General features: G+C 32.0%; 5 protein-coding genes and 1 long non-coding RNA gene across 9 annotated transcripts in view; 2 read left to right on the top strand and 4 right to left on the bottom strand.

Annotated features, from left to right (window-relative positions):
- LOC100740207 overlaps positions 1 to 9,071 on the bottom strand; it is a 70,321-nt gene extending 61,250 nt beyond the window's left edge. Inside the window, exons 1-2 of the mRNA XM_024364546.2 lie at positions 8,657 to 9,071; positions 3,039 to 3,427 (exon numbers count right to left, since the gene is read on the bottom strand). Coding sequence (XP_024220314.1) covers positions 3,039 to 3,276 — 238 coding nt within the window. The 5' untranslated portion in view covers positions 3,277 to 3,427; positions 8,657 to 9,071. The remainder of the gene's footprint in view (positions 1 to 3,038; positions 3,428 to 8,656) is intronic.
- A 1,143-nt stretch (positions 9,072 to 10,214) lies between these two features.
- Positions 10,215 to 13,760, top strand: LOC117151158. The gene is made up of 2 exons (XR_004460866.1): positions 10,215 to 10,730; positions 10,797 to 13,760. It is a non-coding gene; the product is annotated as an uncharacterized LOC117151158 (long non-coding RNA).
- A 1,073-nt stretch (positions 13,761 to 14,833) lies between these two features.
- LOC100740085 lies at positions 14,834 to 18,562 on the bottom strand. Its single transcript, XM_024364526.2, has 9 exons — positions 18,134 to 18,562; positions 17,651 to 17,945; positions 17,385 to 17,527; positions 17,073 to 17,212; positions 16,821 to 16,862; positions 16,541 to 16,749; positions 15,888 to 16,213; positions 15,612 to 15,810; positions 14,834 to 15,043 (listed from the first exon to the last, which is right to left on the bottom strand). The coding sequence occupies exons 1-9, from the start codon at positions 18,467 to 18,469 to the stop codon at positions 14,955 to 14,957; spliced, it is 1,779 nt and encodes a 592-aa protein (XP_024220294.1). The 5' UTR covers positions 18,470 to 18,562; the 3' UTR covers positions 14,834 to 14,954.
- Positions 18,201 to 25,234, top strand: LOC100744283 (kynurenine--oxoglutarate transaminase 3). 3 transcript variants are annotated; one of them, XR_004460865.1, is made up of 10 exons: positions 21,117 to 21,274; positions 21,693 to 21,832; positions 21,936 to 22,086; positions 22,287 to 22,523; positions 22,611 to 22,854; positions 22,924 to 23,090; positions 23,173 to 23,523; positions 23,600 to 23,799; positions 23,908 to 24,007; positions 24,168 to 25,234. XR_004460865.1 is itself a non-coding variant. In XM_024364524.2 (8 exons), the coding sequence occupies exons 2-8, from the start codon at positions 21,693 to 21,695 to the stop codon at positions 23,657 to 23,659; spliced, it is 1,350 nt and encodes a 449-aa protein (XP_024220292.1). In that variant the 5' UTR covers positions 18,201 to 18,338; the 3' UTR covers positions 23,660 to 23,877. The 3 variants fall into 3 exon arrangements, 2 of the variants coding, with proteins under 2 accessions (XP_024220292.1, XP_012250234.1); XM_024364524.2 differs by lacking the exons at positions 21,117 to 21,274; positions 23,908 to 24,007; positions 24,168 to 25,234 and adding an exon at positions 18,201 to 18,338 and having other exon boundaries at positions 23,600 to 23,877; XM_012394811.3 differs by lacking the exons at positions 23,908 to 24,007; positions 24,168 to 25,234 and having other exon boundaries at positions 23,600 to 23,877.
- Positions 18,767 to 20,990, bottom strand: LOC100746049 (E3 SUMO-protein ligase NSE2). 2 transcript variants are annotated; one of them, XM_033318474.1, is made up of 5 exons: positions 20,858 to 20,990; positions 19,486 to 19,664; positions 19,321 to 19,411; positions 19,078 to 19,258; positions 18,767 to 19,007 (listed from the first exon to the last, which is right to left on the bottom strand). In XM_033318474.1, the coding sequence occupies exons 2-5, from the start codon at positions 19,651 to 19,653 to the stop codon at positions 18,908 to 18,910; spliced, it is 540 nt and encodes a 179-aa protein (XP_033174365.1). In that variant the 5' UTR covers positions 19,654 to 19,664; positions 20,858 to 20,990; the 3' UTR covers positions 18,767 to 18,907. The 2 variants fall into 2 exon arrangements, with proteins under 2 accessions (XP_033174365.1, XP_003486195.1); XM_003486147.4 differs by lacking the exon at positions 20,858 to 20,990 and adding an exon at positions 19,929 to 20,478.
- LOC100750185 (UPF0605 protein CG18335-like) lies at positions 23,845 to 25,925 on the bottom strand. Its single transcript, XM_003486095.4, has 7 exons — positions 25,829 to 25,925; positions 25,523 to 25,661; positions 25,286 to 25,382; positions 25,029 to 25,204; positions 24,759 to 24,921; positions 24,152 to 24,389; positions 23,845 to 23,969 (listed from the first exon to the last, which is right to left on the bottom strand). Exons 1-7 carry the CDS (start codon positions 25,879 to 25,881, stop codon positions 23,900 to 23,902), a joined length of 936 nt encoding a protein of 311 aa, XP_003486143.1. The 5' UTR covers positions 25,882 to 25,925; the 3' UTR covers positions 23,845 to 23,899.
- Positions 25,926 to 27,436: the final 1,511 nt, after the last annotated feature.

The raw sequence follows: 27,436 nt of genomic DNA, 5'->3' as shown, positions 1-27,436 counted from the left end.
GCGGCTGCCTTGAGGCATCCGCCCGTCTATCACAGAATGAAGTGTAATCGTAAATAAATAAGGTAAATTGAACTAAAGATTTTTGCGAGTATTTCAGCAACTAAAGCTGAGCGACGGTAACACGTACAGGGAAAAGTTGTTCACAATATTGACTTTGAATTTAAATATTGTCCGCTTTGTAAATAATTACCTAACATTTGAATAAAAATGTATATGGTAAATCTAAATGTCCTCTTTTTTTTACATTATTGATCATTTAGATCGAAAACCTACAAATTAAATAATTGGTTGGCACCGAACAATAATTTTTCGTTTGCCATAAATTATACTTTTTCTCTTGCAAATTATCAATCCTTATTATTTAATTTCACTCTTTTCCTCTTTTTATTAAGTTCCATTTGTATTACAAACTCATTTTTTAAATTTCGTACAACTTGTACCGACTCTAGCCCAAGATACACCAAAAAGGTTTAGTGCAGTCTAATTGCTAAATAACAAAGAGACGTTGTAAGTCGTAGGTCTGATTTCAAGTAATGTTGCATTGGAGAATATTGTTTTCCTGTGATATTTTATAAATCATCCATCCAATTTTTCCAAAGAAATGATTACGTGATCGATAATTAATAAATAGCTTGAATCACGGTGACGTATATATTCAATCATGCTTTAATTCAAGATTTTATGAATGCAATACTGTTTATTTGAGCTACATATATAAACCTGTTTTTCAACTTATGAAACATTTTCCTGATATAATAATTATGTCTTATCGGAAGCATTCGAGATCTGTAGGTTATAAAATAATAGCTAATTGAAGAACTACATAATATGTGAATTGTTAACAAAACTCTCGTTTTCCAGTCTTATGTATTGCAAAATAATTTTTTCCTAGACAAGAAAATTGCTTTGTTAAAACAATGTACATATATTCGCAATTGCGATGACTAATGAAAGATATTTTATAATTAAAATGCTTCCCAAATCTACAATTTATATTTCCACGTAAAAAATTTTCTAATCAAAAATTTGTGTGTCATTCACATTAACATTTGGGACATCGTCTAAATCTAAATTCTATTATAAATTCACAAATACAAAAAGCGTACAAGATTTAGAATTACAAGATTGTACCACCATTTCTCTAACTTCTTAATTTCTACCACAAACAATAGAAAACATGGCAAACGTTATTTTTTTCCTAAATTAAATGGCCGTGTAACTATAATATCATGTACCAATCTCAATTTGTGTGAACCAAACATTACACGGAAAAACAAATCTAACGCATGTCTCAATAATATTGAAAATGTAATATTACATAATATTGAAAACATAATATAAAATATAATATTTTTAAGCAGAGATTAACCTACGCGTTTCCTTTTCTTTTCTTTCCTCGCGTAAAACGAACAGATTAGACGTAATGACCATTGTGAGAAGAAATCGTCCTACGGGAACGTGCAATTTGTCTTGCACAAGTGCAAAATGCAGAGGTACGTTGAGCTATACAACATGATGGAAAAGAGAACCACCTGTTGCAGACGCCTGTTGCCGCAGTTCGTTCCGCAGCTGGGCAACGGACGTGAATAATCCGTCGCTTTGCACAAAAATAATCGGTGATCTACCTCCTTTTGCGCGCATTGCGTGTCACATCGCGTCGTTCTAATCGCACCGAATACAGAAGGAAAAACGAATGAATGAATATATGGCGCTATTGTTGCACACCTTTGAGTAACCTGTGATTACGAATCAAAGAAATAACATGTGCTTTGTGTGGTAATCATTCTTAACGTGCGTTTAATGTGGCAATTTTGTTTCTATCGATCGTAGTTAATTGACTGGTGTGAATCTGTTGGAGTTTACAGAGCGCCAAATAGACTGTTATATTTTGTAGAACGATGATTACCTCATAATTAATTAGACTTAGACGTATATTTTGAAGAATATAGCGATAAGAGACAAAACAAAAATAGTTGACTTTTTCCTAAAGTAGGTGAACAATTTCCAGAATGTAATAAAGAAAGAAAATAGAAGATTTTCTTAGTAAACGTTTTAGTCTAGTGATCATCATGCTTTCAAATCTTTCAAGTGATCGACAATCTTACACAATAATTTATCTTACTCTTAAATCCTACAATTTTGCAACGCTCTATATGCGTCTATATGTTTGTTATTATTATATATATGTATTTAATAACACTTATGAGTTATATATATTTCGCAAAGAATCGAGTATTTTTCTCGAGTATGAAAACTACGATCGACACCTAGGTAGCTGGTATTTATAGTTTTTCATTGACTCTCACACGTTAGCCCACGGTTATAGAAAGTAGCCTACATTAACTGCAGTCATTAACAGGCGATTTGTATTCAAACTCGCGCTATTTTCTATCCAATGGAAATTGCGGTAATGATACAAGTCTCCGTCGATATCTAGAGCGTAGACGAATAGAGGGCTTCTGGAACTCATAATAAATAACGAGGCTTCTTGTTTAATATAATATTTACGACAGATTACAACCAGATCAATGGTATCAACAAGAACGATCTATTAACAAGGTAAAGGTACCTGTATGTAAAAGATTCTTTTAATTCTACTAATGTTCGTGGCTCCCGTGTTTGAATAGATCAATCGTTTGCAATAAAAAATACTATGTTTGGTTCGGAAAGTATTGGTCGCCACTATCACTTTTACTTTATCATAGAACGGAAGGAAAGTATTCTCGTTTTGTGACTCGGAATTTATGCGAACAAATCAATGTTAAGTTCATGTAAAACAAAAATCGAGAAATCTACATGTAATTAACCATTCACTTTTTTCAAATACGATCTCTGTAGAAGCAAAGAGAACAGAAATATTGAAAGCACAGTAAAATTTTCAATGCGGGATTTTTAATATCTTAATTTGATTTGTATCTGAGGAAAGATTATATTATACATTTTCGTTGACGTAATACTAAACAGATGGTCACAGTTTAGACTCGCATATTGTTTAAAGTTTAAGCGGTGATAGAAAGTGAAATAGTAACAGTACGAACCATTAGTCCGTAGATCCTCGTGCGTAGGTTGAAAATGGGAACGATGCTGTAATTGGAAACCATAGGCCGGAAGCCACGGATTCGGTCCGTTCACCAGATCCATATCCAATGCTTCGAACGTGGTCGGTGGCTCTTCGTCGTCCTCGGCCTCGACATCGAGCTTCGTGGACGACGTGAGCGTCGTGGCCGTGGTCATTGTGGTCGTCAACGTTGTCGCATTCAGCTCCTTCGTGCTCATCTCCAACCGGTGGAGACAGAGACGTGTCCAGCTGTGTTCGGTGACTGACAGTCATTAATCGCTTCGCCGAACTGTGAACGTTCTTTCCGCGTTTCCTGGCCGACCCTCATGCTCTGCCCTCGAACCCTTCCCGCTACGAAGTCATCGTTTTCTAGAACAGTGAATACGCACTTCCATTCATACGCTTACATATTCTGACGCTTCTATTAAATAAGAAACTTGGAGAAAAAATGGAAGGAGCTTTTTCCAAAAAAAAATGAAAACGATACGTAACATTCGTATCGATGTGTCTATAAGACTTTATTGTAAATTCCCAAAGTCTTCCCAAATATACCGAATTTTTCTATTAAAGTATAATTTTATCTACGATTTTCTGAAATTAATGATTATATCATTTCTACTATTTTTCTTCCGAGTTTCTTAAATATCTCTTTGTTATATCTAACGAAACCAAACACTTAATAAAAGGAAGGATTTAGTAACTGTCATACAACGATATAAGAACATTACAGAACGACACAGGAAGAAAAGCAATATGTATGCACATATTCTACATTCATATTATACAACGGTTACATATAGATATCTACACGTATTATGCAACTTAACTAACTAGTTCAAATTCGATATGAAAAATGTGCTTATACAAGAAAAACAAAGATTGAGAATATAGCGAAAAAAGGCAGTTCGCGAGAAATTACGTAACGGAAAAGATGCGTGATTTGTTAAACCTACGAAGCGGTGTTGCGTGCACAGAATCGAAATGATCACGAAGACTTTGTCAGTAGTTTATGAACCGTAGCGATTCGCGGAACTTTCAATGGCTCTTTCGAATTCTAAACGGCGATTGGGTAGCCGGTAATATTGTAGAAAATGAACAGTACGCTTTATAGGTGAAATTTAATGCCCGTTAGAGGAATCGTTAGGCGGGAGTAAGTAGTAGCTACGTGGCGCGTATAATTTCAGTGACGCAATTTTCTGCTTTGCAGCAAATAACGAAACGGTGCGGAATTATTTATTCTCGTTACTGTGGTTAATAGACCAACTGCTCCAAAGAAACGCGAGGTACTAGTGGTACGACCGTTATTTCAAAAAATGGACAGATGATGTACATTTTCTGTGGCATTAATGGTATGTTTAACTTTTAGGTTTGAATTCCATTTCTACGCTTTTGCTATTCATAACTGATTATTTTTGTATTGCTTACATAATTTGACTCCTTAATGATTACTTAATTTATTATTTATATTCACAAGCTCGTGTCAGTGTACAATTGTTATGTTTACTTATATAAACGACTTATTTATTCAAATCGTGAAATTACCTACTCAATGTAAATTTTAAAGTAACATGTAATGACTTTATTCATGCAAAATAGAGGATTGCATGATGTTTAGATATCTTAAATTGTTCATTAATGTTTTTTATCTAAAGTAATATGCAACAAACGCATTAAGACGCAAAATTATTTAACGCAATTAAACGCAAAAGAATAAAATTCTTTTCATAAATTAAACTAAATTACAGAACAAGCGTTCTAACTGTTTACAACAAGCTGCAAGATCCCGTATACAATTTATTTTAAACAAATACGCAATTTCGATTCGATCGATTCTGCGCAGATCCCTTCAACGATGACCGTGAAACGATTTACTCTCGCGCCTCTCACCGCCCACTGAAATCGAGGTTTCACGGTGTTTTAATTAAAAAACAATACTCGCGCGAAAGAAACGCGTGGGTGTAATGATCAACCTCGAAGAATCACGCACTGATATACGAACACCGTAAAGATCTACGAAGGAATCCGTTGGCCGCTCGTAAGTACACGTATGTACACGTACACACGATGTTGCACGAAAGAAACGACGACGGATCTACCTTGTTGCACGTGGTGTAACGTTAAATATTACCGCGGGCCGGGGATTTAAACGACGCAATGCAACGCGACGCGGCCGGAATCTCCGCGCGCAGCAGAAGTTACGCATGCGTAATTGGATAAAGATCGAGAGAGGTTGTCGCCCCTCGGCAATTCTCGCTGGCTCTCTCTTCCTGAAACATCGCCAAAAGCACCAGGAAATTTTATTGCGACTGGACGAGCTGAGAAACGATACGCGTGCCCGTAATTTCATAACGCCCGGACGCTGAAAAAGAAAATCCACTTCCCAAAGAAATCGAAATATCTCGTCGTCGTCTGTAATTATCGCTGCGTTTTATTATATCGATCCACGATTGGAATAATCATTCTCCTCCAGTGCAACTCCTTCCACATTTCGTCCACGTATTCATCAAGATTAGTTTATATTTGTTTATACCGTCGGTTCATGTTCAATAGCGGCAGATACGAGGACAATATCTTTACGTTTTGTACAAAATATGGTTATCGTGTGATAATATTTTTAGATTTATCTCTGAAAGATCTACATAATATAACTGATAAACAAAACACTATAATTGACACGAAAGACGGAAGGTTTACTTAATACAGTTATATGAAAATAAAAATACAATAGAACTGATATAAGAAAAGGAAACGTTATACCGTCCATAAAGGGAAAAAAGGTGAATATTAGACGAAACTATAAAGAAATAACGGATAACGAGAAAATGTCCGTTCGATATTTTCAGTTCTTTAAAAGATGCTACTTTACTTCGCTTAATGACCAAGTTACGTTGAATGCAATTGTATCAATTACCGTGAGACTCAGCGGAAAATGCACAAGCCACAGGTGAAAATGCACGCACGATCCTTGAGCGAACGTTCAATGTTTTATGTCACGATTGAGGATGCCGGAGCGCATAATACCGTGCTTAAACGGTACTCGATCTAGAGTACTGACGTATGGGATGATACCCGATACAAACCACGGGATGGAAAAACATTTTCTAAATTGACGTTCTTTTTGCGTCATTCGACTTATATAATATGGTACGTGCTCTCTAGATCATGCGATCAGTTGCTATAATTCAACGCGGATCGCAGTTCTGTACAAACAAGTGTGTTCCTAGTAGCTCTTTATAGAATTTGTCACAGTCAGCTGATGAGTATTTATATGGAAGATAGGGTCAAATGCGAGTGATTGAGTGGTCATTAAATTGTCCAAGATGGACAAGAATTGTTACATTTGAAGAAAGAATGCTCAAGTTCCTTTAAATTTACAAAAGGACTCTAAGAACTTAGACAGGGTATATATACAATCTGCTTCATGTTGCATAACGCACCCTTTCCTAACTATATGGACTGTAAAAATAAATCTAGGAAAATAATAGTATGAAAAAATGACGCATTTCATGAATCTTTTTTCATATTTGTAAGATTTTAATATAAATATTGACCATGAATCGATTAGCATATTCATGTTGTAATCATAACTTCCTACTAGTAGTCTACAATATATAATATTAATGGTCAGCACTACATTTTTCTCTACAACAAAAGAAAACTGTTGTTTTTATTTTTTTGTAATAATTTTATTAGTAGAGTAGAACCAGATATCTTCTCTCTTCTATTTTGAATAATTTTTTGAAATATATAAAGAAGAACGATAAATTAGGCACCATTTCCATTTTACGGCAGTAATTCTCAATTATTATCTTACGCACCAGTTTCTCCACACCTCAATTTATGAAACAAAACTATAATTAAATTGAAAATATCTACTTTACATCCGTAAAATATTGCCATAAACATGAATGATAAATTACTTTACCCACTACTTTCAACGCGATAAATTTGCTACTCTTGCAACTACTTTTCAATTCTGAACTATGATTCCGTAACGCCGCAACACATTAATGCTTCACTATCTTTCAAAGCAAAAAAAATACATCAATATCTATCAGAGCCTATTGCTTCAAAAGTAATTATTTCATGGTTTATTCAAACAATTTTCTGTAACGTTGCTAAAAACATTAGTGGTAAATTAATTACTGCATCTAATTTTAGATAATGATTATCGGTCGATTCCTTATCGTAATCATATCATGATGATATAATGATATCAATCATTCACGACATAATAATTGCTACACTACACAAATTTTACAGATATAATTACTCCTACAAAACGACTGATCATGCATACTTGACGTACATATGAAATTTACTTAAAACATAGCTAACTAACATTTTAACTTAAACAAATGTCTTAATTCAACTGTCTCAGATTGTGCAGCATTCTCGTGACATTTGTTAGTTGTCCTTGACGGACAACCTCAAAGAAAAAGGATACGAACTGTTTCATTCCACTTGCCACGTCGCGTGTAATTCTTTGTTTAATAGTTTCAACCAAATACATACTGACTACACGTTACCGTTTAATTTACTACAATGTATGGAAGCAAAAGCATTAAAAGCGGCAGTCAAACGCACAGCGACAAAAGAACCAAGGGCTAAGAATAATGTATTCGATAAAATCTTTTCGCTAGGTACTTCCGTTAATTGGTTTCGAATCGATTCCTCAATTTTTGAGGAAATATATCGGAACATTTACTTTATGATAGATTATTTGTTTCTTTGATAAGACAGCAGAGGGTAAATCAAGCGTTCAATAACCTGGATTTACAATATATGATTTTGCATCAAGCATCGCAACCTTTAACACGTTTCTGTAGCCACTTTCACTTTACATAACACGTTTTATGCTGCAGATGTGTTTAGTAATCCAACAATATTCGCATGATTAACATCTATCAAGAAAAAATTAATCCTTCTGTCCATTGTAGAAATAGAGATGTTTGATTAACGTCATAAATAGATTAGTTATATTACTATATCAAGAGCTGGTTAATTCTATAACGTAAAATTCTATAACGCAACTTTGCCATACTCTATTGAGCCTTAAATTTGAGCAATTATGCAGCTAGCGCTACTAAGAACGTACGTACGTCACATATCTAAATTAACTAATTTATTTTCGAATCTTATCAATGAAATTGCAACTATAACTATAAATAAAACATATTTCACGAATCATAACTAGCATATTATCGAATTGTCGTTACGAGAACACAGATATATCGAAAAAGAAGAAAGAAATATAATGAACGATAATACGCTGGTTTCTCCTCTATATCGACATCCGACAAAATAAAACGAGTTGCCTCTGTACACACTTGAACCGTGACAGCTGTCAAAAGTGGCGAAGCGTCCACGACGCAACGCAGGCGCGAGAGCGATCATTGAATGAAAGAAGACAGAGAGAAAGAGAATGAAGGTAAAAGAAGATAGAAAGGAAAGAGCAAAGAGAGGTGGACGATCGCGTAAACACGCAAGTCTTACGTTGTTACAAGTGAGACGGAAGTAACGAGTTAAGGATAAGGAAAGAGAGAAAGGTTAGAACCGCATAGTGAATTCCGAGTGCGACGGCGCGGTGGTGGATACCTGTCAGCGCACATTCCACGATCCCACAGCGTGCTTTCGCCTCGTCGTTTACTACCACTGGACTTTTGCCTTCCTAACGGCAAGAGTACGTAGTCACATAAACCGCCAGTGTAATCCAGAATGGGATTTAAACGCACACACTCCAACTTGTTCATGAAAAAAGCGTATCACTTGTCACAATAGCCGGTGGATCGCGTGTTGCTCGCGGCGCGAACATGGCGCACAATTCGTATGGCGTTCACCACTAAAAAGCACAAGCGATAGAACAACAGGGATTCTCTACGGTGTGAGAGGATCTTGAAGGAACGACGCGAACAATGGAACGTGACTTAAGGCTTAAGGACACCGGAGAGCGCGAGAGCCAACTTTACACCGCGGGGTAAATACTAGAACAAAACTCGCTGCTTTCGCCCGCGGAGCGCGGCCGTGCTGGCCAATCCCCACCCGCGCAACGCCGCCACGTGGTACACAGCTTAACCAATCACAAACTGGTTACGCGGGGCCCCCCGGACGTGTTTGTAAAGCCGGCTTGCTACCGATCAGTTTCTTCTCTTCTTCTCTCGTACCGATTTAACATTTGGACAACATAAAGGAACACGAAAAGTCGCTTTCTTTCTGCCAATATACTCGAGCTGATCCTTTTTCTTCCTTTCGCGTAACAGTGCTTCACCGCTTCATGACCAAGAAAATCGGTACGCATGATTCGGAAGAAGAGATTGCAACAGGACTAAATGGAAAATCGACTAAAATATCTTTTCGCTGAGGGATAAACACACTAAAGAACCTCACTGATATTACATACAACATGTACCGTGGATAACTTTCCGGTCTCTATTATCATAATGCCGGTATGTAACGTTAAAACGACTGGATAAAACGAGAGAACAGTATGTGCATTTCTAAAATTTTTTAGTGATAGGACAATTTGTCAAGATATATAGAGTTCCCTCTCGTGTTATCCATTTATCTTAAATTGGTACAAAGATACGCGCCAAAATATTACACTTCCATTGACGTGTCTTGTTATTTTGCTTCGAAAAAGGGCCATCTGCTTGTCAAAATATCTCGTTGTTATCACGAAACATCTCGTTGTTAACTATGCATACGCGACCAGCATTTATTACATAGATCTGCATACACAACTCAATAGACCTGCGAGCGACTGAATACATAACTACAAACATTGCCTTGAATCGTGATCAATAAAATCGACTTAAGCGATATGTTTTGTGATTTGTTTTATGAGGACAATCAGATATCTAAATAACAGAGTTAGTCATACCTGTTATACCATTACGTTTCCTATCAAAATAAAACAATCAACGTGTATATGAATCAAACTCAGCGGTAAAATGAAATTATTATATACTTTATATTATATATTATGATAACATATGTTGTGATAACACGTGTTATCCAGTGATAAGACATCTTCAGCGTAGAACAGAAAAATTATTTAATAAATCGTCGAAAGAAAATGATTCATATTTTTTTGTAGCGCTTTATTATCTACATAATTAGCAAACAACTAATATTAGAATATTTTGTTTTTCATATTGTGAGTCAATATTTTGATCGTATTCACGACAAAGCCAAAGATTCTTTTATTATTTACGATATAGATATAAACTCTATCAGCTGATCAATCGGTGTAATACATTATATCTAAATACTTGCTATCTATATAAAATCATTATAGCAAACAATTACCTTCTTCATCCAGATTATCAGCAACTAAATGAAATAGTCAGACACACATATGCAATGAAGTAAGACGATAAAAATATGTTGCAAGGCTTGCATAATTCAATATCCGATATAAATATTGTGACCAAATACGACTGCACGATGTTCATCACAAACGATCTGTCATGTTTTACGCAAGACATAGACCATCTTATGACGGAAGACGCAATGCTTCGTTCCACCGAATTTCTAACGGGTAACCTCTTTCGAAAGGAAAGTTCGATCGGTACATCGATCCAGTCATCGAAACGAACGACAGGCGGCTCTGAATTCAACTCGAGAGATCGCAGGATCCATCTCGTGGCCATATGTGTGATGAGAGGAGCAGGTATGTAACGGGCCAGGGGCCACTTATCTGTTGTCCGGTGGAATTTAGTTTCTTTTTTTGAGGCAGGTCACTGACACCGAACGGCAATGGATTGACGCGGCGAGGTCAAGTCCTATGTGCGCTGTCGACAATACTTCACGTTTAAAGGTATCACCAAACATTCCTTGCGGGATATCGCGTTACTTACGCCGATACGGAACCATGATCAATCGTCCGAACCCAGTCTCTGACTATACAACGAAAGATTCAAGTCGTAAATCGTTGCGGAAGGTACAAATGGTGTAGCTTATGGTGGTAAACAACATAGCTGTAATACGTCTATTTTGGAAGGAAAGAAAAGTGTTTCGAACGTTGTTCTTCTTTAATTTATGCCGAAACGTATAGTTTGTGGTCTGTCATATTTGAATTAATAATTGCGTAGAATTGACAACTAATCAAAGCCTACGTTCGATGCGCGCGCAACATTACCTACTTAGGAAGTGCTTGGAAAAATATACTTACAAAACTAGTTTTTCTAGTTAACATTAATTTTTCAATTTATGAACAACAGGTTTATATTACACGTTGCTGTCATTCATTAAATCAGCTCTCATATGATATCGTAGTTGCTCATGTCTGAGGTGTCACGTACATATTCAGATATTTCCTACACTCATCTTTTGATGAGTATAATATTTTTATTATACTCGTCAGATGTGTCCTTTTATTTACATAATTTAATTTCTCTATCTAGTTTTTTCTATTTGACTGAAGAGCAAAAATTTCCAAATCCTATTTCTATTATTTCTAATTATTCAAAATAATAATTCTAAGGATTTTTAAAATCGAGGATGCTGATGATTTCATAAAGTGATTTCTTATGAATTATGTATGATATATACTTAGTGAAAAACTCATAATAATACATAAGATACATATTTCATAAAATTATCAAAGAATGATGATATGATATACAATGAATTAACGCTGAATAGTAAATAGATAATTACACTCCTCTACAAACATTAGCCAGGTTGGTATTGTAAAATGGAGTACGAGTTACGTACGTATACACAATACACAATGTAGTGATTTTTACAGCAACCGCTTCTCAGAGCATCTTTCAGTGTCAGAGTGGGAAATATACAAATGAATTCCTAGCATGAGAACGAAAATAACGGCACTTACTATTAAAATAGAGGTTAGTAATCAATTATCGAAGCACCTTGAAGAAGACTTATTTAATTTTTTCCCTCTTTTTCAATATCACGGAATAATTTCGATATGTATGGTAAATATTTTTATATCGTAAGATATGCGAATATGTTGCGTTTCTACTTCTATTTTAATGATATTTTTCCGATTTCATACTAAAATGTAGGAACGTTATTAAATAACTAATTAAATCTTAGTAGAAAGTAAATTAATGGTTTCATTTTATCCCGATTAGATAGACATCAAATGTTACCTGAATATCAAATACTACATACAAGGATTGATTAATAGAATAATAGAATAACACCATAAAATAATAGAATAATACCTAAATAGTAGAATAATACTATTATTCACACAGATTTTGTTAAAGCAAAAATAAAACAGTTTACAACAACTTGCTCGATTAGGTAATATTTTATCCATGTAACTGTAATTCGTAGAAAATATGTATTTTCTCTCAAGTTTGTAAACTATTTATGGAAATTTTCAAATATCTACATTACTACTAGATATTATACTATTATATTGTTACCTAATACTAGATTTTAGTAACTTCTACTTTTCAAACTTGACCATTGTGAAAAAGCTCGTCAAAAACACAGAATAACATTTCGAAATTTCGCCTTCCAAGTGATGTGATATTATTCTGTAATTCTATTGCTAACTGATTGAGTTCTCTTCCTAAAAGTAACACTCTTAATATCATTAACTTTGACAGCAAGTTCTGATGAAATGATGAGCTTCTCCGAGCTTCTCTGTTTCCTTCAAAGCAATATCCGACTCCGAAGAACTAATATGAACTTTTCTTTGATTATTAATGTATTTGAAAATTGTATCACATCCCAATGATCATTATCCCGAACGATTGTTACTTTGCATTACAAATCGATTTATCTATAATAGACATTTAGAAATGGTGAAATATCCTCATTACATATATTGTATGTAAGTATATGCTTCATTTCTGGGCAAACGGTTGACGACCGCATGAATTGTTCTAATTAAGTTGATCAGATCCAATTAAAGACTCTTTATGCCCCTTCGCAGCTAATTCCTCCCTTCTTCGATTAAAAGGAGACAGATGTACTTGTATCAATTAATTATTTTTTCAGTTATGAATGAATTTTTGATAAGAGAATCTAGAAATACTTACATTTACACAGATGTTTTATTGTTGAGTTCCCTAAATTTTATCAGAAAATTTTTCGTTAAATTATCAATAGCATATAATAAATGGTAAAGGCAACAATTATGTAAAAATCTGAGGTAACAGTAAACGTTTTCGCTAAATATGTATGTCAGGCTGACTAAAATCTCCCACATATATTTCAACGCGAAACAAACACAATCCTTTCACTTATCACTTCCTGAAATCTGATTTCAGTTTTACCTTAGTTCTAAATTTCTGCAAAATTAATACTAAGTTTCAGCGTGTGTACACAAGTTACACGTTATAAATATCCCAAATAACATTCTTGATTGGACATTTCGCTGAAGCTGAAAGATTTCATACTCGAAATTTAAATACGGATGAGAAATCATTATGCAGAAATTAATTGTGCTTTCACTGTGCTGTACATAATCTGTTTTTCTTCACTTATTACTATATTAGCTGCCCGTGCGCGACTTTACCCGCTTAGTATTTATTTTTATGACAATTTATGTTTATTATTCTCTGTTTGAACACCATTTAAGAGTTGAATTTCGAAAAACGGTCGGAAACGCATTTGTTTATTTGTAATGAGGAGTTTGTTTGCTGATTTTCACATTCCCAATTTTAATAACTCATTGGATAAGGAGTTTATCCTGTTTTTACTCCTTTAAGGTCCATATTTCCAAAATCCTTTTTTACTCTACATCTACGTCACAGAGGATGTACATATACCGTTCAAATTTCACGTTTCTGAACAAAAATAAATAATCTGGCGGCAAGAATTGAACTACGTATGCAAATAAGTTAAAAATATAGAGTAAAATTTGTTCACAAGATGTGTTTTCAACAAAAATAAACTTGAAAGTATATGATGCGCGTGTATCAAACCAGTTTTTAACTAAACATATTCAACATTTATGGGCTTGAAAATAAAGCCTTAAACGAAAATATTTTATTTTACATTCTTGTCTTATTTTCTCATGTATACATCTTTTGCATATTTTTCCATATTTTTGACTTATTTTTTCATGTAGGACCGCCGTGTAGCCAATTGTACCACCGGTTACGAACCACCCTGTATAGATTACGGATTTTTATGCGACTTCATATTTTTATGAATACAAATACAAATACAAATGGAACAAATGGACAAAACAAATGGAACTGAAAACGTGATTTGTTCCGTCCACTAAATATTACAGAGAGCACATTATTGCAGATATTTTTGCACATTATGTATCTACATTCTATACATTTTTACACTTTTAAATTTCCCGTAAATGCATAAACATCTGCAATTTATTTATCAGATATAGTAAAAATGTATCGAATACTAATTATAATGAAAACACTTTAAATATCTAAAGATTTACGACAGACATGAAAGATTGGGAGAAAACTCATTGTGAGATAGTTAAGGATTCACTTTCTCGGGTAATTTAAATTCATAGTGAAAGTAGCTATCAAAAACGCAGTACTAAATACATGTAGTAACTTTGCAGCGAATAAATATTGTAATTAACTGGTTCTTTGATTTGCTTGAAGATATACAATACAAGAAAGTCATATATTTATGTACGCTATCTGAAATTAGAAGAAGATCGAATCATTTGATCTCACATTACTCATCAGTAAAATAATAATTCACAAATCTGCTAAAGGAATCAGATCTACGTTAGGGGTACAAATGTATATACGTTAAATACATAAACATAAGGATTATAAATATATCACTCTTTGAAATTTTGTACTTATAATTTTATTGAATTCATTTAATTATATATATTCCTTGTCGCAGAACGACTTCTACTTTGGATTAATTACTTCTCTTCGAACTAAGAATAGTCATCTTCTATCTTTATTCTGTTAGCCCGCTAACATTCAAAAAACCAGAATAAAATGGACAATGCTATCAATTCCAAGGCGAGTCCAATTCTTAAACCGGATGATGTATTTCCGGATTCTAGAAAAAAATAATAAATTATTATAGACAAGGAAAAATATATATATATGCTTATAAAAATTTGTAATTATTTGAATAGTGGTAAATTGATAAAAGATATTTTTTATAGTAGGAAATTACTAAAAACGAGAATATTTCTTTTATAAAAGAAATACTGACATGATCTTTTATAATTGTACAAAAACATTGGCAGTATTATATTAAAGACATTGATAATATGAAAACAATTTTTCTTATATCGTTTTCAGAACTAAGAAAATAGAAAATTCATAAAGACTATTATATAAATAAATTTATAAACACATTTATAACCTTTTTTTCTAAACTCCGTGGTTTCAAAGAGTCATACTATAAAAGTATGCTGGAATTGCTGAAAATTCAAATCATAAACATTATCGGAATACAGAGGGTTAAACCCTGATTGATTATCTTATGTATATATATATATAAAAAATTTTTCTTCTGGTATGGATATATCTAAAAACATCTTCTCTAGAAGTTAAAAGACACATAGCAACAAAGGTAAGAATTTCTGAAAATTATTCTTCTCCGACCGATTTTTTCTCACCATAATCATAATATTGCAGTGGTTCCGTGGATTCATCCTCACAGTCCTCCGTAACGGATCTGATCTTCATAGAACCCTTCCTCTCGGGTTCGTTGATCTCTTGCTTACCCTCGAATGCAATCGCCGCATAATCGAACCTTGCCTCTCGAATATGCTTTCTGGGGCTCCGGCGACCCTTCGCGGAGCCTTTGAGCCCAATCTAGAAAAATCCAGGAAAAGATTTATGCCTAAGTACTAACCGTAATCGTAATAACGCGCTGCCTCCGACTCGTTCACCATCTCGTCTCTGTTCTCCTCGTCCTCCTCGTCTTCGTCATTCTCGTCGCCCTTTTCATCGTCGACGCCACTCTTGTTATCGATCCCTTCTTCGTCATCGTCGTCATTGTCGCTGTCATTGTCATCGTCGTCTTCGTCTTGGTTGGCATAGTCGGCATCATCGCCTAATCGACTTCTCAGAACGGACCGATTTCCACGATTGCGTTTAAAGTTTTTATTTGCCAGTCTATTTTCGCGTAACACGTATTCATCCTCACGATCAGCAGCATGGGCATATAAGAGATTACGCTGTATCGCTCGCGCTGATTCCGAGGGACACAACGTGTCTAGAAAATGAAATACCGAGATAACTGGTAATTTATGGTAGATCGTTGTAAAACAAACAAAATTTGTAAAATGAAAATAAAATTATGATACATGAATCTTAATAAATATTAAAATTTAATCTATGTAAAGATAAATGTCTTTAAATAAATTTATAGAAAATAGAGATGTTATATTGGAAGAACATAATATACGTATGTACATTATATTAAAGCTATTGAAGGCATAAAATTTATTATTTGTTAATAAATATTAACCATTTATTAATTTATAATCAGTAATTTTCAATTTTGATACTATTAGTACTACATATACTATAATATTAATACCTTCGAATCTTTCACGAGCATCATTCTCATAAGATTCGTCCAAGTTGTTGTTATTATCAGGATCAAGTTCTCCTTCGAAAGTGAATGTTCCAGTGTTGCTTAAGATACACCCTTCGGTAGAAATGCAAGGTTCTGTGAACCTGACCGCTCTCATAATTCCATCGACGATGTTTACCTCGCAGTAACATTTAACGAAGCTATCTGGACAGCTAGAAAAGTTCACACCTTTCATCACGATCAAGAAATTCAAGAGAACTTCCTCAAAAAAGCGTTGGCTCACCAAAACGATCCTGGACCGATGCAGTCTATGGCTGGTTTTCCTCTGAGAAATATAACGATATACACCATCGTGTATTGGCAGAAATGATAAACTTTAATGTACAAAAATTTAGTGTACTTTCTATATGAATATGAGTATCTACTACATGTTGTGTGATATGTTATCAGATTTAATGGGAAAGATTAATACGTTATTTAAACTTATTTGTAATTGTCATTTATTATACATGTGTTAACTTCAATTTTTATTTACGTTGCTTGATCTTGACATGATGCAATAGCTACCATAAATCCTTTACCACAAGTATTATTACATTTTGGAGAGGACCATCCCGTCCATAAAGAGTTAATCTCCGATGGAATGGAAGTTGAAGGCCCAATTTCTTCGCAGAACTTAAAATTTCAAATTTAAGAAACTATAATTAAATTATAGCCAATAGAAAGAAAGGAAAAGATATTGTATTCTTAACCTGTTTTTTAAAGTATTTCAAACATTCAATTATTACTGTAATTTACTATTATTAGTGTAATAGCTTTTACATTACTTAAAATAAAATAACAGTACTGGTTGTCTCTGATGACAGTTCGAGGCACATTGAGGGGTGTGTATTCCTTTGATTGTGGTCGCGGTGCATTGTGCAATGCCACAAACCCCACGTGGTGAACACAAACTTTCTGGTAGAGGATTCAAAAAACACGTTGCAAATCCTAAACATTATTCTTATAATAAATATTTAAATCGTGGACAATTTTTATTTCGTGTATTGCGTTGTACATTTTCTCACAAAATTTTTACTTGTAATTTTTTCATTAGTAAAAGTATATTGTAACCTTTGGTCTTATACAATTCTTGGCCAGCTAGAGAAATGGAACAGTTACAGCTTGAAATATTTTCGACGAGCAAAGTGATATCGCATAATCGCCTGTGAACTCTTGCACTTGTGTTTGAATATGGAGTAGCTTCGTTAAAAGAGCAGTCAGCTTTCCTCTGTCTTGCCAGTTCGGGTGAGCACAAATCCCAAGTGTGAAGAGTCAAACAAGGGCAAATCCCGAGGAAAAATTCACCGACCCCAGAACTATCGAGAACTTTTGATTCGGAAGGTATGCTACGTAATTCGACGAACAACTAAATATTAAATAGAACTGTATTGCATGAAAGTTTAAGCTTTGTTAAAGTATTTTCTTCAAAGTTCGAAACTATTGCACAGTTATAAAAATAGTTCCTTTTCTTTGTTTCTATTATGCAAAGGTACATTTTGTATTGAAATTGTTTACAAGAAAGAAAATATTTTGTATGAAATATTTTTTGCTTACAGCACAAAATCCTTCTCCGATTTCTACGAAAGCACATTGTTGCAGATGCAATTGCCGTACCCAGCGTGTTATATCGTAATTCGGCGATTCGTTTAAATCTTTGCCTATTAATAAAAATGGATCCCAACTATTGCTGTCCACATTGAGACCGTCAACGATACGACGAGCTTTCCCACGAGAAAGAATTAATACTGTTGATAAGAACGTAAGTATAAACATAGCCTGAACGTTAACATCATAGATTGATAATGATAAAAGTTGCGGGACAAACAAATATGTAGTTACTTGAAGTTGCTTCGTTTTCAATAATTTATTGGTACTATGTGTAATATACATTGTTCTCTAAAAATATGAAAGACATAGAAATTTTATGAGAAATTTATTTTATAATCTTTTATATAAAAATATTTTCTTTTGATAATAGTTTGATAAACATAAATTATACATTCAATTTATTTGATACAAAATACGCTATATCTATACTACTATAAAAGATACACTTTTAAATTGCAATTTGTTACCTAAAATAAGTTTTTATAACAATGATTTGGCTCTAAGCCAATATTCTTACAGAGTTTTTAATCACAAAAATATGTTTGCAATGCGAAATATGCCACATTAAATCACGTGTTGTATTCAGATACATGAAACATCATGTGCAGTTTTTATTTTTGTTTTAATGATGTGTAAACATTAAATCTTAGGTCATATTTATCATGTTGCAAAATATTGTATCATTTAAATATTTAATTTGTAATACACACACACAAAACCTTATTCTGGATGTTTCTCTAGATATGTTTTCGTTACAATGTCTGGACGAAGTTGCGAAAGTTGTACAAATTCTGTACTTTTGCAACCTATAACAGGACACCTGTAAATACAATGCGTAGTTAAAACTATTCATGAATGACAAACATGAACTTTATTAGTAGAATATTTACCTTGTCTTCTTATTAATTTTCAATAACTGCATAATACTTTCTTGATCATAAGTATGACCACATATAGTATTCTTCACAGGATCCACAATTCTCTTCTTAGAGATTGGGTCAATTACATTTACATAGCCCCCCTTTAACTGTATTTCTGCATCTGAATCATTTTCTTTCTGTGCTACTCCATCTGTAATTCAAAATGTTGTCATTGATATAAAGTATTTATTATATATACAAATTTAAATGTACCTAGCAGTGCTTCTACATGTTTATCAAATTCTATAAGTTTATCATCTTTCGATGTATCATTATCAGTCTTAGAGAGAATTAGTCTATATTCCTAAAATGTTAAAAATATATTACTTTCTTAATATCATTAAATATATTTTATAATTATTTATATTTTGTAATTACATTCAAGCGGTTTTCAGTATCACTCTGCTCCATATGATTGTCATCATTATCATCATCATTATTTAAATTTAATAATTGATTCTTTCTTTCCCTGAATAACTTTAACTTTTTATCTTGAACGCTATTGTTGTTTACTATACATTTTAGTTCTTTTAACTTCTCGTCCATTTCATTACCTTCTGTAAATATAAAAATATAACCAAATTAAACATGATTATAGAGTATTAAATTTACCTTTTTTAAGTGTAAAGTGATGAAAAGACTAAATTCTTTTATATCATATATTATTACGATAATTTGACCAATCAAGAATAATGAGAAGATATTCCAAATCTTTTGTAACCATAACAATTTATAACTATTTAATATTTTTGTGATGTTTGAGGTAATGGGCGATTATAGATATGTATTATGAATTGGATTACTTAACCTTATATACTTACCATAATAAACAATAATATTAGCAGCAGTTTTTGTGTAAGAATCATATAATTCTTCAATTATTTGTTGAGATTGCGTCATTCTTAATAATATTTCTCCAATATCTTTCTAATTGTATTTCTTATATTTCAGAAAATTTTTATATTATACCTGATTATACTTATATTATACAAATACTTTCACGATGAGTATTATTTATTCTTGCACGTAACTATGATTACAGATAAAATCATATCATAAATTGAAATCACAAAAATCTAGACCTTCAAACTACCGACTTTGTTTACAATTTAAACTATCTTAATATCGTTAGGTAAATATAAAAACATAGTTAGGTAAATTTATCACAAGATATAGCTTTTAGCAGCTTTAAATGCTTTTCACTTCAAATACTGTATGTTCTTCGTATCTCGTTTGTGTTTCAAACACGGTTTCAAACAAACATTTTAAATTACCTTGATTTACTTTGAAAAAAATTATCAATTATTTGCTACGTAGTTTACTACTACGTAGTTTAGAATGTACATATTATACATGTACAATAGTAAAATACTACGCTACATATAGTATGTACATTATACTATATACATAGTATATAGTTTGTGATTTATGATTTATATCTTTATCTTAATTTATATTTGTATCAGATTTAAAGATGAAGATTATAACTTTTTTGTATAAAATATTAAATATCTAAAATACTCAACATTTTTAATCTTTGGACCGTAAATTTGTTTACCCTCAAACTATAAACGTGGGTATTTTATGTCCGATGCAATTTTTAGTAATACTTGTATATCAGGTAACATTTGTTTAAAAAATCCCCCAAAAATTGATATAACATTTTTAAATGTTCTAAATTAAGGTTATCATAGAATTTTTGCCAAATAATTTTTTTTAGATGAAAGAAAAAGGGTTTTCTATCTATTACCTTGCGAGAAATTCTTAATCCTGTCAAAATTATCCGAACATACAATACCCACCTATGCAGTTTAAGGGTTAAGGTTGTATTAAATTATCATTTCTTCAGTAGCATATTAATGGACTAATTTTGTTTGATAATAATATTGTACGTTCATACAACTGATTAAAATATATTACTATAATACTAGTTAGTGTAATAACTAAATTACCAATAACACATAGTAAAATTACTATACAAATCTAGAAATTTTATTTTTTAATAAACAACTTGTTGCATAAGCATACTATTTTGATAAAGAAATGACCATGATGATAGTTATCGTTTTATCATTGCAAGTACATATTTTGTAACTTTCCATTTATACGTAATTCTACTCGGTACAGTTGGTAATGTAAGCTATTATACGTTAGTGTATGTCATCTGGTAAGAATTTAATATAATTACATCAGATTATGTTTATGTTTAGATTAATAATATTTTAATTTATAATTTAATATCAATGTTTAAAAATATATAACACTTCTTTTACGCTGTTTGATGCACGTCCGAGGTACCCTCATGTATTAACATTATACGAATTATCTTTAACAATAATTTATTGTAACTACTACCTGTTAGATTTTTTATCACATGTAACTAATAAAATGAAAAAAATTGTACTTAAAATATGTAAATATAAAATCATAATTTTTAAGTATAGTATTCTCAATTCTTTTATACGTCATTTTATATTTTTTATTATATAATTTTTTAATATAAAATTTTACGGTAATAAACTTATAACAAATTTATCACGAAGTATAGCATTATTTTATCATTCATTGTTTGTGACTATTTTTAGATGTTTACTAAAATTTCTTTGTCTACAACTGTTAAAGTGTTACTTTCTCTACCCACATTAAGAAATATACGAAGTTATTCTGTTATAATGAGTAAATTTGATCTTCCTGATCGCTTTAAAGGCAATGATAAATCAATATGGTAAATAACATTTCAACAATGAGATGTATTGAAAATTTTAATACATATAAACATATATATATAAGTACTTATAAATACATATTTTTAATTAATTTTATTTTAGGGTGGAATATATTCAGTTAGATTCAAAATATAAGCCCTTAAATTTAGGACAAGGATTTCCAGATTTTTATGCTCCAGAAAATATAACTAAAGCTTTGGCTGCTGCAACTGCAAGTGACAATCCTCTATTGAATCAATATACCAGAGGATTTGTAAGTATTTCCAATTTTAAAAAGAAACACACAATAAATATATTCCAGAGATATTAAATGTTGGTCATTAGTTATTTCATCATATCCATGATATTGTTATTGAATTTTTTCACTTTTAATTGCAATGATTTTAAATATTTTATGTAGATTTATGTATCTTATTTATAGATGGGAATTTTCAATATACTGTATCATTTTAGGGTCACCCACGTTTAGTAAATGCTATTGCAAAATTGTATTCGAAGCTCTTAAACCGTACTTTAGATCCAAATAAGGAAGTTCTTGTAACTTCTGGTGCTTATGAAGCATTATATGCTACGTTCCAAGGTCACACAAACCCTGGTGATGAGTGGATAATTATTGAACCTTTCTTTGATTGTTATGTACCTATGGTTAGATCTGCTGGAGGAATTCCAAGATTTATTGCCTTAAAACCAGTAAGTAAACTATCGAAGTATGTATAACTATTGATATAAATGCAAGCTCCTTATACATATTTACATCATGTATTTTGTATTCCAAAGAAAAGCACAAAGGGATCTCTTTCTTCTGCAGATTGGATATTTGACAGACAAGAATTAGAGAATCTTTTTAATGAAAAAACAAAAGGAATAATCGTTAACACTCCACATAATCCTGTGGGAAAGGTTTTTACTCTAGATGAATTACAGTTTATTGCTAATTTGGCTAAAAAGTGGAACACCCTTGTTGTGTCAGATGAAGTATATGAATGGCTTGTTTATGAGCCATATAAACATGTTAGAATTGGTAATGGTATTTGATAGTACTAATGTCATTTCTATTAATTATTTTATTTAAATGATGAATGTATTTTAGCAACATTACCTGATATGTACGAACGTACGATTACCATTGGATCTGCTGGTAAAACATTCAGTGTTACTGGATGGAAAATAGGATGGGCCTATGGTCCGGAAAATTTGCTATATAACTTAGAAGTTATTCATCAAAATAGTGTATATACGTGTAACACACCAACTCAAGTATGTATAGAATTATTAAATAAATATTTATTGTAATGTACCTTATTAGAATTATTTAAAATTATATCTTTTAACTTTGTAGGAGGCTGTGGCTATTGGATTCGAACAAGAATTAGAAAGATTTGGTCAAACTGACTGTTATTTTGTGAGTTTAGCTAAGGAGTTGCTACCAAAACGAAATTATATGGCTAAATTTCTTAGCGATGTAGGAATGATTCCAACAATTCCCCAAGGAGGATACTTTATGGTAGCTAATTGGTCAGCTTTAAAAGATAAAGTACGGTTAGAAGAAGAAACAGATGAGAATAGAGATTATCGTTTCACAAAATGGATGACGAAAAATGTTGGAATTCAAGGAATTCCCCCATCTGTATTTTATAGTCCTGAACATAAACACTTAGGGGAAGATAACGTAAGATATTGCTTCATAAAGGTAAGAACAAATTCGGCATAGATAATATCGAGCTCCTTGTTCTTCATATTTATAATTGATTTCTTTTTTATCATAGAAAGATGAAAATTTGAAAAAAGCAGCTGATATTTTAATGAAATGGAAAGATCAGCAATAGTAACAACTATATTTATCTGTAGTTAATAAGAGATAAAAAATCTAGCATTTCTGTAGAAAATTGTCCAATTACTTAAATATCAGGTATTATCTTTAAAAGTTATTTTAAATTATATTAAATTTTGCTATGATACGCAATGGGTAATTTTTCACAATTATATACAGTCTGCACAAACACATTGTTATTTTTCTTGTATTAAATTTTTATTATGCATAAAACTGTTTTCTTATATTTTATATTTTATTCAGAGAAATCACCACGGAGCCATCTTTTCGCATCTTTAGTGTCAGCTCCAAAAGTTTTGCCGAATCTAAATGAAATATTTAATATCTAAATAAAATTTTTTAAGTATACATACATATACATGTGTATAATGTATAAAGATCAATTTTTTATATTTTCCATATTTTTCGGAATATTTGCGACGAGAAATTAAAATAAGAACCATAAAATAGAAATAATAACACAATAAAGTAATAAAGTAATGATTACCTGAATGTTTCTCCAGGAACATGTCCAAGATAATTTGGAAGCATACCAACATGTTTGTGGTAAATAGTAGTAGGTTGAATTAATAGAGGTGGATCAGGTCGTGAAATTGTTACTGGTGCCCATTCTGTACTTTGTCGTTTTCGATAATCAGATGTAAAATCGCAAAGGGCGCTATTAGTAGCTGGAATGTTTGTTTTTCCAAAATGCGCATATCCGTATGGTATATGACCCCCGTATCCTGCAAAAATACAATTAAATGTTTGAAATTTTATATTATAAGGAAAACTAATTAATATTTATCTTTCTAACTTTAACTCTCACTTCTTGCATTTTCTCGAATGAAAGAATATCGCATTCGTTTTTCACTATCCGTAAGATCCATCTGTACTACTATTTATTGTTAATATTATTTTACAAATGATATCGCGTATTTATCTGTTCGTTAATTCATTTTATTAACAGGTCGAATTTATGGAAGTCATTAAAGGTTAAAGATTTCGTGAAACAGTTGAATCATACGGAACGATGCTTATGTAAGTTTTATACTACATATAGAATCATTCGAAGACAAGTTCAAGATAATAATAACGTGACAACATGGACTCACGACTGATAAAGTATTTTTGCGGATTTGCATTGTCCATAAAGTAAGGGGATGGAGAGTGATCGCTGGGTGTTTCGTGTTGTTCGTCCAAAAATAAATTCCTCGTTACACCCACGCAATCAGGTCGAACTGTTAGCATAGGCAGTTTAAACTCACTTTTTATGAGCTATATAAGAAATTTAGATATGATTTCATTATTCCTATCCTTCCCTTATTTCCTTATTTCCTTATTCCCTTATTTTAACTAAAAAACAGATCGTATAGATACTTTACCAAACGATCTTCTAAATTTCTTGGTTCACCCTGTCCAGCTTGTATATCTATAATTCGTTTAAGTTCATTAAGAGCCGCTCTGTTTCTTAATTGTTGTCGTTCAAATTCGGCAAGTCCTTCTGTAGCCAACACCGTGTATCTTTGTCCATTTCTGGCTTTTAGTTTTGGAGTAAATCCTAAAATAAAACATTTACATTGTCATTAAACTGGTACATTTACCCTTCTCTATAATGTTTATTTTTATTCCATATATGTACCTTCGTAACTTGGTATTATAGGATGAATAAATATAGGATCGGTCCTTTTGTATCTAGCATTTACTACGTCTATGTCATTTTTCGGTGGTCTCTGGACCTATAGTTGATTATAAATAATTATAAATAATATTATTATTTTAATAAATTATATTATATATATTATTTTAATTAATTTAAACTTATAAACAGCATTGATTAAAGTAATAGGAACAAAGACTATAAAATATTGTATAATACCTCGTAATCGTCGGGGATACGGTTCGATAAAATAAGGGTCTCGGCATGATTCACTGTAGGATCAAGAAGCACTTTGTGCGTGAGATTTCCATACGTTTCACCACATCTGTAGCGATATTGAGGACAATATCCGGCATATCTAAAACGGACCTTTATGAATGTAGAAGAGGTATCAATGAATATAAAAGTTAAAGGGTAATAATATTTTAAATATTTCTTACTGTACTGTATTATTTAGGAAACGTATATGTTCTACGTATATGTATTTACATTTTATATTTAATACATAAACGCTGTACTATTTACCCTGGAATAAGATGTGGTTCCGCTGTGGATAATAATTCTGTCCCAGCAGACATTTTTCTGTTATATATTTCCTAATGATACGTTAATTTAATTAAATGCATTATCCAGACTAAGTGGAATTTAAATTATTTCCATGTACTGGAATCTTTTCTTTTATACATTAATTTATTGGCATGGCTACCGAAAGGTTATACACTACATTTCCGCAAAGTAATGTCTGAATTTTGCTTTAGAACACCTTATTTTCCGAAACTTGAAACAAATGAATTTTAATCGTCCGTTTTTCATTATATTGAGGCGCATCAACTGCCTTACTTATTAGCAACTGTGTTTGGTGCAATGGATTTTTGTGACTGTGCACGTGAGGTGAGATACTTGCTTAGGAACCGTAAAAATACTCGCACGATGTATAACTTAAACAACACTTTACGTTTTCGCTTTTACCACGAATACGTTGGCATCGTCAATTTTTTCTATTTCCTGACATTTTTTTTGTACAGTTTTATTTTACGCAGCGAATAAGCTGTTCAATAAAGAAGAATTCCTTACTGAGTATTAACACGATTCAGTGCTACGATATATGTATAACACGTATGTACATATGTACATGTATGTATGTATACTCCGCATCAATATGGAAAAGCTATTTAATTGATTTATTTTAAATAACTATCACGTTGCAATCTTATCAGTTTATCTTTGATTAAAGTAGCAAGGCGAAATTCCACCGTTCGCTACTTCATATCTGAGTTCCAACATTAGAATGTACGAATCATAAGGTATATTGTATCATGTTTTCTTACGATATTTATATATATTACACACGCAACAGATGAAAATGGACACCACATTTACTCTACATCATGTGTTTTATAATCATGTGTAATAATTATATAATTACGAACAGGAGAAATTAAACCGAAATTATACAATTACCTATAAAGTCGGAGAAAGCCTACAATATATTAAAACACTCGATCAAACTTCTCTGAGTTTCCTCTATATTATTTTCTTCATATACATTTTCATATTCCCTCGTTAGCTATATTATAGCATTTAAAAGCGAAGTTTATTGCAAATTCGTTTTACGAATGATAATAGTGTACCTTCGTAATCCATTAAGCCAGCACGACTCAATAAGAATCATTATATATATTAATAATTTGTGATGAAATGAATTTATTATCAATATTTTAAATTTGTTATTAAAAAAAAATATTACTAATTTTTCTTATTTCATTAATCAAATTTTCGCAAAGTAATAGGTAGGAAACGACCCACAAAAGAAGAAGCTGTGCAAAAAAGAAGTTGATTTAATTAAATTAAACTGACACGTATATTGAGTGCAGATTTAAATCCATAAATCTAGTTCGTTGAAATTATATTAGCTCGTGCGTGTTTAATTTCCACGCGTATCTCCATCAGGTTTCAGTCTAACGTTTAACTGGGTAATTAGTATTATTTCATATGCAATTACTAATTACATCAATATACATGATATAATTATTCTAAATTGTGTAATGAATAATATGAGTTGATTGGCTGCGATCATGATAATACGATGTAGTTAGAAAATTTATTAAATAATTTTATGGTAAATTGTTATCT

The sequence above is a fragment of the Bombus impatiens genome, unplaced genomic scaffold, assembly GCF_000188095.3.
Source record: "Bombus impatiens unplaced genomic scaffold, BIMP_2.2 scf_0099, whole genome shotgun sequence".
Taxonomy (NCBI): Eukaryota; Metazoa; Arthropoda; class Insecta; order Hymenoptera; family Apidae; genus Bombus; species Bombus impatiens.
This window is presented reverse-complemented; position numbering and strand designations above follow the sequence as displayed.

Bases quoted from the DNA above. Each gene is read 5' to 3' on its own strand.
- LOC100740085 (XM_024364526.2), bottom strand. From the start codon at position 18,469: ATGTATATTACACATAGTACCAATAAATTATTGAAAACGAAGCAACTT. The intron at 17,528-17,650 runs GTTACAATATAC...AATAATGTTTAG, and splicing joins AGAATTGTATAAGACCAAAG to GATTTGCAACGTGTTTTTTG. The intron at 17,213-17,384 runs GTACTGTTATTT...TGAAATTTTAAG, and splicing joins ACTGTCATCAGAGACAACCA to TTCTGCGAAGAAATTGGGCC.
- LOC100746049 (XM_003486147.4), bottom strand. From the start codon at position 20,007: ATGACGCAATCTCAACAAATAATTGAAGAATTATATGATTCTTACACA. The intron at 19,665-19,928 runs GTAAGTATATAA...TTATATTTACAG, and splicing joins TAATATTATTGTTTATTATG to AAGGTAATGAAATGGACGAG. The intron at 19,412-19,485 runs GTAATTACAAAA...TTAACATTTTAG, and splicing joins ATACTGAAAACCGCTTGAAT to GAATATAGACTAATTCTCTC.
- LOC100744283 (XM_024364524.2), top strand. From the start codon at position 21,693: ATGTTTACTAAAATTTCTTTGTCTACAACTGTTAAAGTGTTACTTTCT. The intron at 22,087-22,286 runs GTAAGTATTTCC...GTATCATTTTAG, and splicing joins ATCAATATACCAGAGGATTT to GGTCACCCACGTTTAGTAAA. The intron at 22,524-22,610 runs GTAAGTAAACTA...TGTATTCCAAAG, and splicing joins GATTTATTGCCTTAAAACCA to AAAAGCACAAAGGGATCTCT.
- LOC100750185 (XM_003486095.4), bottom strand. From the start codon at position 25,881: ATGTCTGCTGGGACAGAATTATTATCCACAGCGGAACCACATCTTATT. The intron at 25,383-25,522 runs GTATTATACAAT...AATCAACTATAG, and splicing joins GTATCCCCGACGATTACGAG to GTCCAGAGACCACCGAAAAA. The intron at 25,205-25,285 runs GTACATATATGG...GTTTTATTTTAG, and splicing joins TATAATACCAAGTTACGAAG to GATTTACTCCAAAACTAAAA.